Below are 11,455 nucleotides of genomic sequence, written 5' to 3'. Positions count from 1 at the left end.
ATCCCAGAATTGACTATAGAGCCCATGTTAACAATCACAAAATTGTGTTAGTTCTTGTGATATATTTATCTGACTTGCAAATCTACTGACCCCAGAGAGTAACTATTAAACTAAACAAGCTGGGCATGGTGCATCCCACGATCCTAGCTACTTAGACAAAGACAAGGAGATATTGACAGGACAACCTGGGTAATGCTCTCTCAAAATGAGCTAAAGAAGTCTAAGGACAGTCAAGGGCTCTTCTAGTAGGTACAAGGCTCTGGGTTGCCCAGCACTAGATGTAGAAGGCTCCCAAGGGCTGTTACCTTGGAAAGGAAAGGATGCTTTCATTCAAGATTAGCCTGGTAGTGGTACACACATTTAATGCCAGCACTTGGGAAGCATAGGCAAACAGATGTTGAAAAGTTCTAACCCAGCCTGGTCTACAGAATGAGTTCTAGGACAGCCAGGACTATACAAAACCCTGTCTTGATCTACCCCCAATCATAAAGTGTAACAATTTCTCACAGGACAATCAGTAAGTAGATAGTTCAGGAGCTAAAATGATACCTCAGTGGTTAAAAGTGCTTATTGCTCTTCCAAAGGACTTGTGTTTCTCAGCACCAATGTCAGGAAGTTAATAACCTATTCTAACTCCAGCTCCAGGGGGATCAAACAATACACACACACACACAAAATTAAATGAAATAAACAAACAAATGGGTCACTGAACACATCCCCTGCCCTAGGTAGGGTACACTCAGTATTTCTTCTTCACTGTCATTAACCTCCTGAGCTGGGCCTATATTGTTGTTCCCTTTGTGGCTGGTATGCTCGCTTAATTTGTATCCTGAGTTTCTTATACACTTCACTCTGGTTGTATCTGCATCCCTTCTATAAATCCTCTTAGTTTCTCTATTCAACTTCTAGTCTTCCTTTGTAAAATTTATCACTCACAAATTCTGTTTTTTAATCAATCTTACGTTTTCTTTCAACTTTTCTGCTAAAATCTTTATATGACATCCTTACAAAAAAAGTCAGTTCAGACAATACTGTTGAATCCTAATATTAAATAAGTCTTACTATTTTAACTAAATTACTAGTTTCCTGACAAAATAATGTGACCAGATCATATTATAATAAACATTTATTTGGTAAGTCATCTTATTGACTTAAAAAAAATCAAAAACTTTACACTTCAGCAACAGAAAGTACAGTTTCAATAAATCTCCCCCATCAAAAGTGTGCTCCATAACTGAAGTCCAAATCCCATGAATTACATTACTAAGGGGGTGGGGGAGACACTTACTAAACTTCCACAGGAAGGCTGACAAACTTGGCAATGGTTAAGTACATAATAGACAAAACTCAAAAGTACTACCCAGTCCCAAAAGCTGAAAGTCTAAATTTATAGAAATTTTATACTAAATAAAATCCACAAAATTAACATCTTAAGTATGCAACAGTACTAGTTTTACATTATATAAACTGATATATCATAAAGTAAAGTGAACAATTTGGATTTCAAAGCCAACGGGCAAATTACCAGAATGGATATGAACAAAAGTTTTTAAAAGCCATTTAGTTCTTCTGCTTTAAAACAAACATTCAGCACTGGAATCTTCAGAATTTTCTAGTATTTTGAATATCCCTGTTTTCTCTTTAATGGATTTTGAAGCCTTCATTTGATCTAAGAGAGGAATATGAGAACAACACATTTTTAAAGGCATAATAAATCAAAAGATATATGTTAAGAAATTTTTAATACGATGTGAGATGTCACAAGTCCTCTCTCTAAACTATAAAAACCCAGAGAATTGTGGTATATTGTCCTCTACCCATAGAGCTCACTTTAATACTGCTTTTATTTCAGTTCCAAACAACAGAGGAAACAATATGAAGCCTTATTTTGCTGATCTAAATCTATGTGTACAAAGGTACAGACAAAAAACTAATCTATTTTCTCAGAGCTGTTTTTTAAAAACACAACCATGCTTAGTTTGAACGCTAAAGGCTGGAGAGGTGGATCAGTGGTTATAAGCAGTAACTGCTCTTGCAGAGCTCTAGCACCCACAGTTCACAACCATCCAGTTCCAGGACAGGACAAACGTTTCTGACTTCTGAGGAACCAGGCATGCCCCTGCTATAGACACATATAAAGTAAAAAAGACACTGTGAAAAACTAAACTTCAGCTTAGAACCAGTGCAAATTTGTTTTATGTATCATGTATCTCACAGAATTCTTTACCATTAATTTAACAAAATCTCATTTTTTTTTCAAAGTGAGCTCTGTACTTTACCAGGAACTGCACTTTTAGAGAAATCTGTTTCTCTCCCAGCAACTGGCATTTGTCATGCTCCATCAGTAGGGGTGTGCCAGTGGAGAACCACATATTCAAGAATATTTAGGCAGCATAAACTAATCCCGAAAGTTTTAAAAACAAAAGAACACACAGTAGGGTATGTAGGGAAGGGAAAACTGATCTAGGAAAAGTTGAGGAAGGGAACAAGAATGTTCAAAACAGGCTTTTGATTATTAGTTCTCTAAGAACCGAGAAATTGATAGAAAAAAAATTGCCTGAATCTGATTAATCTTATCTCACTGAAAATGAAAAGTCAGATACAATGTGCTTTCTGAAAAGATGACAAGACATTGTTCATGGCTCAGATATGGAAGTTTAAGTAATTTCAGGTTATAGACCATTTTGCAGGACATTGAGGTCCTCCAGGAAGGAACTAACACAGAAAAACAAAAGATGAATAGTAATTTAAGATAAATAATGACCGGGCAGTGGTGGCGTTCGCCTTTAATCCTTGCACTTGGGAGGCAGAGGCAGACGGATTTCTAAGTTCGAGGCCAGCCTGGTCTACAGAGTGAGTTCCAGGACAGCCAGGACTACACAGAGAAACCCTGTCTCGAAAAACAAAAACAAACAAACAAACAAAAAAAAAAAAAAACAAAAAAAAAAAAGATAAATAATAAACACAATTTGGATACTGTTTTAAAACTGCAATAAAAAAGTGAGACAACCATGAAAACATGACTGAACTAAATAATAGATGAAATTACATTCTTAGTGCCAGTATTCTAAAGTGCAACATTGACCCTAAGTGCTCAGCTTAACACCATGGAGAAGTACTCAGTTATGTAATTCTCCAACTAAAGAAAAACAGTAAGAAAATAATAATCACTAAATGGTGGGAACAATTACGGCTGAATAAACTATACCAGGGCTTCATTACACTACTTTCTGAATAGGTTTCAAAGTTTTCATTACAAAAAAGGGCAAATACTCACCAATGAGATCACTTCGATCTAATAACAATTCTAGATCGTCATCACTAATGACCTTCTCTCTGGATCCTTTTACTTCCCTATTAAAAAAATCCAAGTATATGAGAATTTACAAAGAATTTTATATTACAGTATAAATTAAAACATTTTGCAGACAGGCGAGATACCGTAAAGGTTAATAGGATTGACTGCTCTTATAGAGGTCCTGGGTTCCATTCTCACATCCCACCATGCACCTCAGCCCATAACTATCGATATTTAACTCCAGCTCTGGAAAATCCAATGCCCTCATGTTGCTTCTGAAGGTGTACGGGATGCATATGATACAGAAATACAAGCAGCTAAATCATCAACATAAAATAAAAAATTAAAAAGTTTAAAAAAAAAATAAATTTTGGGCTAACAAAACCACTCAATGGGTAAAGGTCCCCACCACCAAGCATGATAACCTGAGCTCAATCCCCAGGACCTACACGGTACAAAAAAGAAACCAAATCTTGCAAGTTGTCTTCTGATCTCCATACAGGTAGAGTAGCAGGAATATTCACACACTCACTCTTTTAAACCATGAAATGTTAAAATGTTTTAATTTTACCTTTCATAATCTCTAGATTTTAATAACTCCATTAATTCCTTTGCATCCAGGAAATTTTTAGATTGACTTAACCCAGACTGACCACCTTTGAAATGATCTGGGGAGGTAAAGAAAAACAAAAGAAATCAACAAATTTATTATAAAACTTCTTCGAAAACTACAATATATTACAATTTGAAAAAAAATTTAACATTTACTGATTTACTTTGTGTGTAGGGATCCATTGTGCCATTTCATTGGATCTTGCTGGAAGTATAAAATTGTCTGTCATATGGCAAAGGGCTGGTATTTACTGACAGCAACCACACGGTGGCTCACAACCAGCTGCAGTGGGATCTGATGCCCTCTTCTGGTGTGTCTGAAGAGAGCTACAGTGTACTTATATACATAAAATAAATATGAAAGAAAGAAAGAAAGAAAGAAAGAAAGAAAGAAAGAAAGAAAGAAAGAAAGAAAGAAAGAGAGAGAGAGAAAGAGAGAAAAAGAGAGAAAGATAGATATAGATAGATGGATGTGCAGGCTGAAGAGGATTATAAAAAAAAAAAATCATTAAGTGATTTTACCCTTCTGGTCTGCATCTCCATTCTGGCCACATACCCTCCTATACCCAACAGCCTGTCTGCCTCCCATGAGGTCCAAAGTAACCAGAGACTCAGGTGACACCAAAATATTGCAAAATTAAATTAAATTTAAACAATATCTATCTACCAATCCAGCCCTACAGAGGAGTCTAGAAGGAAAACTCTAACACAAGGAGGGTACCTACACCAAAGAAAGAAACAAGTAATCAATCATCTCACAGCAAAACCAAAAGGAATCTCATACACGCCTACAACAAACATAACAATCATCTGTCTTTAATCTCTGTCAATATCAACAGACTTAATTTCCCAATAAAAAGACATAAGCTAAACAGACTGGATATGCAAGCAGTATCCAGCACTTTGCTGCATACAAGAAACACACCTCAATGACAAAGACAGACACTACCTCGGAAAAATGCTGGAAAAAAAGTCTTCCAAGAATCAGTCCCTAGAGACAAGTGGGACTTGTCATCCTAATATCCAATAAGATAGACTTCCAACCAAAAGTTACCAAGTGAGATGGGAAGGACACTTCATATTCAAAGGAATACCAGGAGAAAGTCTCAATTCTGAACATCTATGCCCCAAATGCAAGGGCATCCACAATTGTTAAAAGAAACTTTACTAAAGCTCAAAGCACACGTTGCACCTCACACAATCATAGTGGGAGACTTCAACACTCCACTCTCAAAAATCATGGAAACAGAAACTAAACAAAGACACAGTGAAACTAACAGAAATTATGAACCAAATGGATTTAACAGATATATAAGATTGAAATAATCCCATACATTCTATCACATCACCACAGAAAAAGGATGAACTTCAATAACAAAAACAACAGAAAGCCCACATACTCACGAACACTGAACAACATTCTCTCTGCTCAAAAATAACTTGGTCTGAGAAGAAAAAGAAATCAAAGACTTTATAGAATTCAATGAAAATGAAGACAAAACATACCCAAACTTACAGGACACAATGATGTCCCCAACCAAAGAATCAATACAAAAAATATAGTTCATTTACACAATGAAATACTCTTCAGCTATCAAAAACATGGACCTCATAAATTTTGTAGGCAAATGGATGGAACTAGAAAACATCATCCTGAGAGAGGTAACCCAGACCCAAAAGGACATGCATGGTATATACTCACTGATAGGTGGATATTAGACAAAAAGTACAGAATACCTAGGATACAAACCACAGACCATAAGAAGTGTAACAAGCAGAAAGGTTCAAATGAGGATGCTTTAATCCCACTTAGAAGGGGTTAGAAAATAATCATGGGAGCTAGAGGGAGGGAGGGACCTGGGTGAGACAGGAAGGGAAGAAGGGGAACAGGATCAGGTATGGGGCAAGCTGGGTACAAGAGAGAAGCCCAGAGGGCCAGGAGAATGAAAATAAGCAGCCTCACAGGGGAGTGGGGGTGTGAGTACCCTCTAGACAGTACTAGAGGCCTGGGAGGTTAGAACTCTCAGGACTCAATGAAGGTGACCTTAGCCAAAATTCCCAACAATCAGGAGAGGGAACTTGAAGATTCCACCTCCAGGAGATAGACAAGCCCTCAAGAAGAGGAATGGGGTTACTAACCAACAGTCAAAATTTCTGACCTAGAATTTTCTTCCTGTCTAAAAGAACTGCAGGGACAAAAACAGAGAAGAGACTGAAGGAAAGGCAGTCCAGTGATCAGTCCATCTTGTGATCCATCTCAATGGGAGGCACAGGTACTAAGGCCTGACACTATTACTGATGTTATGATGTGCTTACAGACAGGAGCTGTCGTCTGAGAGACCCTACCAACAGTTGACTGAGACAGGCACAGAAAATTACACCCAACCATTAGAATGAAGTCAGGGACCCTTATGGTTGAATTAGGGGACAGATTAAAGAAGCTGAAGGGGAGGGCAGCTCCATAGGAAGATCAGCAGCCCCAACTAACCCGGACCTCTCGATCTCAACTATCCCAGAGACTGAGCCACCAACCAGGCAGTACACATGGGCTGGTCCGAGGTCCCCAGCACATATGTGGCAGAAGACTGCCTGGTCTGGCTTCAGTGGGAGAAGAAACGCCTAATCCTCAAGACTTAAGGTCCCAGGGAAGGAGGAGGCCTGGTGTAGGGGAGAGCATCCTCTCAGAGGCAAGGAGAAGGAGGAATGGGATGAGAAACTGTGGAAGGAGGAGCAAGGAGGGGGGACAACAGATGGAATTTAAATAATAAATTCTAAAAAGTAATTTTACACGTTTTTAAGGTCATGTTCCTCTTATTTCTCTAGACTTAGAAAAAATTTTATGTTAAATGCATAAAACAAAATCTGGGTAAGCAAGACATGAAGCTCCCCTTTCATTTTCATCCTTCAAAAATCTATTCGACAGAATAAGAATTTGATAATACTATGATATACTATTAGCATTTAATATCTAGTATATGGAGAACACTTAAGTTTTAAAACTTTTGAAAACATTGTTCTAAGGACCAAAGGTGGTGGCTCACACATTTAATTCCTACACTTGGGAGGAAGAGGAAATTAGAATTTGAAGCAAGTTTGGTCTACTAATTAATGCCAGGACAGCCAGAGCTATACAGAGAAGATAGATAGATAGATAGATAGATAGATAGATAGATAGATAGATAGATAGACAGGCAGGCAGGCAGGCAGGCAGGCAGGCAGACAAGGCTGGAAAAATGGTTCAGATGTTAAGAACACTGATTGCTCTTCCAAATATCCTGAGTTCAATTCCCAGCAACTACATGGTGGCTCACAATCATCTGTAATAGGACCTGATGCTCTTTTTCCGGTGTATCTGAAGGCAGATACACAAACAGATAGCAGCTAGAGCTTCGCAGAGAATCTGTCTTGAAAAAACCAAAACGAATGGATGGATAGATGATGGATGGATGTAACAACACTGGAAATTTTCACAACATGGATAACTGAACCACAAAATTACCTCATACTAATCATTACAGAGCTATAGAGATGGCTCAGATTTGGAGCATTGGATGCCTTTACAAAGAACTTGAGTCAATTCCCAGCAGCCACATGGAGGCTCATAATAGTTACTTAAGCCTTTCTGATCACTAGGCTTGCATATGGAAGACAGACATACATGCAAGCAACACATTCATACATAAAGAGTAATAAATACACCATTTGAAGCAAGTTAAAAATCATTTACTTTTATGAATTATCAGCTTCTCCAATTTTCTTTTAGCAGCTGCTCTTTCCACAATTTTCTGGTCAATAGTATTTGCTGTTACAAGGCGATATACAACAACTGGCTTTGTCTGACCAATTCTATGACATCTATCTTGGGCCTGAAGATCAGACTGGGGATTCTTAAAGTTGAAAAGAAATGTACAGTTAGTAGAATTGTTAAACCTAAAAAATAAAATGGTGAAAGAAAATAATCATGTGCATTTTCTGGGGAGAAACTTTTTAATGGTTCTTAAGATTCATTTTAACTTCCAGTATGGCTGTATAAATTATAACTCACATAACAGTTAGAAAGTTTTCTACTTAAATGCTCCCACAGGGGCCACTGAGATGGCTCAACCGATAAAGGTACCTGCCAGTAAGCCTCATCATTTGCATTTAATACCCAGGATCCAAATGGTAGAAAGAACCAATTCCTGCATACTGTCCTCTGACCTCTACACATTATTCACATACATTCACTAAATAAATAAAAGTAACCTAAAATGATTTAAATACTCTGAAAATATCTTAAGTTTTTATCCACAGAAAGCTTGATAAATTCCTACTGGCAAACAGGCACTTTTCAGAAAAGGTAAATAAAACATCAATATGTATGAAATAAAGGATAACGTTTTCAGAACAGAAATATAGTCAGCATATTGCTGTACTTCTTACCCAATCACTGTCATAAATGATCACTGTATCTGCTGCAGTCAAATTAATGCCTAAGCCACCAGCTCGTGTACTCACTAAGAAAAGAAAAACATCTGGATCCGTGTTGAAACTGTATATCTAAATGCAAAAAAAACAAACATAAAAGAATTTAAAAAGAAACAATTTTAAACATGGGTGGAGGGCATTATTTTTAAATATCACTGTTAAAGTCTTTTCCAACAGAGCTAGGAAACAACTATATTAGCTAATAAAACCTCTACTTATGTAAACATTGCTTTTCAAACATATACATTACACAAGCTATTTGTATTTTGTTAAAGGTGTGTATCATATCCAGTATCAAAAAACAGATAAAGCTACTTTAACTGATGGCTCTACCAGTAAAGCTTCTGCCATACAAGCAAGAGAATCACAGTTCACAGATCCCTGGCACCTATGAAAAGACTAAGTGGTGGCCCTGGTCACTAATACAGAGTTGGTAGGAGAAACGGAAATAGCAGAGACAGGCTGATCCCTGGAGCTCAGTAGTCAGCCAGTCTAATTAATGAGTTCTAGTGAGACACCCTGTCTCTAAGACATGATGGAGAACAAAGGAAGACGATATTAAATGTCTTCCTTACCTTAGTACATGTACATATACACATCCACACAACAAACACATACAAGGCCAACTGACACACACCCCAGAAACAAAAACAGTATTAAAAATTGGGATGGGTAGCTTAACTAGGAAGAAGCACATACTTTCTGGGCAGGTGGTAATTTTAATCTCAGTAGTTGTATGTAACAAATTTGCACATGCTTGTCAAAATAATACATATTTTATTTGCTCCATAGTAACTCTTACCCAAAAGTCAATGACAAAAATATACTCTAAACGCATCCAGAGAATAGACAGTTATGTGTGGTGGTTCACACTTGTAATCTTAACACTGGAGGTCAAATAAAAAGTATTCCAAGTCTGAACTGCACTCTGGTTCAAAACTACCCAGGATGATATAATGCAAATATGTCTGACAAAACCCAAAACACTACCCATAAAAATAGCTTTGTCTCTTAAGATTGACAACCTGAGTTCAATCCCTGTAACACACACAATGAAGAGAATAACTCCATCATGTTGTCCTTTGGCTTCCATGTAAGTTGCAGACCATGTATATCTTCATACACACAAAAACATACAAATAAGGAAACGTTTAAAAAATAAATCTGGGGATAGTGTGGTGGGTATGAGTGCTTATTGCTCTCAGTGTCTGAGATTCAGTTCCTAGAGATTGTATATCCTCTTCTAGCCTGCCTGTCAGGTATTCATTAATGTGGTACAAAATACATACATGTAAACACTCATGCACATAATATAAACATTATATATATATATATATATATATATATATATATATACACACACACACACACACACACATATATGTGTGTGTATACATGTATATATACACATATACACACACATACACAAATGAGGGAATGTTGAGTAGATGCAATGGCCTATTGCTGTATCACAAGTGTGATAAAAAGAAATAATGGGATGTTAATGGCAGGTTCTGGGTGGAATGATAGTAGCCAACTAGGAAACTCTTCTAATTGCCACATGCTTAGAATTTTGATGATGAAAAGTTGAAAACTAGGATAAAAAGCAGGAAACAATGCCCTACTGTCCCATTGTTCTTACAGCAGTGGTTAAGTAAGTAGGATACTATCCGATCTATGACTGTACCAGAAGGTTACATGTGCGTGCATGGGTATGAGACTCAAAACTAAGATCCTGTTAGTACTCAATCAAAATGCTTATCCTTGATCAATCCTACTACAAAGTTTTTGGTCACATTATTTCAAAGATGAAGACAGAAGTCACAAAAAAACTCATGTGAGGTCTTACATTTTTTTCTCTTTCTGAATAAGACATGGAACCATCAAGTCTACTAAAGGTGAAGTTTCTAAGATGGCAATAATCCATCAAGATGTCCAACATGCTTGTCATTTGTGAAAACACCAGAACCTAGAATTTAAACACATCCATGTTAATAACTATACTGATTCATAAGAAACTAAATGGCTAAAATTCTAGTCAGAAGTACCACCTTGTGACCTCTTTTTTTAAGTTCAGGCAGCATTCGATCCAAAATTAAGAACTTCCCAGAATTTGTTACCAATTCTTCATCAATCTTAAAAGTAGACAAAAAAAAAAGGAAGAAAATTGTTAATATAATTTCCAATCGTGTGCCATTTTAATAGCTCATTTTTTTTCTGGTTTTTAATCTCAGAGATCTGCCTGCCTCTATCTCCCAATAGGAGTGCTGCTATAAAAGATATGTATTATCACACCCAACCTTAACAGCTCAATTTTCAATGACAAGTCATTATTCAATCTCTGTAAATTGATATAATTACTTTTCAAGAAAGAGACAAAGAAAACTAAGTTCAAGTATAACGATAAACTCAATCATGAACTTAACAGGTGTGGTGGTAATGTCTGAAATCTAAGCACAGTGGTGGCAGAAGCAGAAGGATGATATAATGCAAATATGTCAGAAGGATCTGAAGTCCAAGGCCAGCTTGTGGCCAGCATGTGCTTAAAAAATTAAAATTGGACGCTGAAGCAATGTCTCATTGGTTGAGAACTCTTGCTGTTCTTGCAGAGGAGGCAGGTTTATGTCCCAGCACCCACATGGCAGCTCATAAGCCATAATTCCAGTTGCCAATATCAGAACCATTCTTTTGACCTAAACAAGCATGATGTACACACATTTAAAATAAATAAATAAATATATATATATATAAATAAAAATACAGGCAAACATTCATACACATAAAATAAAAATAAGCCAAAGTGGTAATGGCACATGCTTTTAATTCTAGCACTTAGGAGGTAGAGACAGGCCTCTTGTGTTAGAGGCTAGCCTGATCCACAGCCAGTTCGAGGAAAGCCAGGGCTATACAGAGAAACCCTGTCTCGAAAACAAAAAAATACAAACAAAACAAAAACAACAAAAGGATTCTATTTTAGACAGATGTATGGTGGCAAACAACTTTAATTCTAACAATCAGGAGGCAAAGGCCACCCTGGTCTACACAGTGAGTTCCAAGGCAGCTCTCCCTAAAGCCGCC

The 11,455-nt window shown here is 37.0% G+C and overlaps 1 protein-coding gene across 1 annotated transcript in view; it reads right to left on the bottom strand.

The window, feature by feature from the left end:
* Window positions 1-1,111: 1,111 nt before the first annotated feature.
* The window catches only part of Hells (helicase, lymphoid specific), a 34,857-nt gene continuing 24,513 nt past the window's right edge, over window positions 1,112-11,455 (bottom strand). The window contains exons 16-22 of the mRNA XM_034504217.3: window positions 10,429-10,512; window positions 10,227-10,346; window positions 8,333-8,449; window positions 7,638-7,797; window positions 3,870-3,966; window positions 3,278-3,354; window positions 1,112-1,669 (exon numbers count right to left, since the gene is read on the bottom strand). Of these exons, the coding sequence (XP_034360108.1) occupies window positions 1,575-1,669; window positions 3,278-3,354; window positions 3,870-3,966; window positions 7,638-7,797; window positions 8,333-8,449; window positions 10,227-10,346; window positions 10,429-10,512 (750 nt within the window). The 3' untranslated portion in view covers window positions 1,112-1,574. The remainder of the gene's footprint in view (window positions 1,670-3,277; window positions 3,355-3,869; window positions 3,967-7,637; window positions 7,798-8,332; window positions 8,450-10,226; window positions 10,347-10,428; window positions 10,513-11,455) is intronic.

The sequence above is a fragment of the Arvicanthis niloticus genome, chromosome 1, assembly GCF_011762505.2.
Source record: "Arvicanthis niloticus isolate mArvNil1 chromosome 1, mArvNil1.pat.X, whole genome shotgun sequence".
NCBI classification, from domain to species: domain Eukaryota; kingdom Metazoa; phylum Chordata; class Mammalia; order Rodentia; family Muridae; genus Arvicanthis; species Arvicanthis niloticus.
This window is presented reverse-complemented; position numbering and strand designations above follow the sequence as displayed.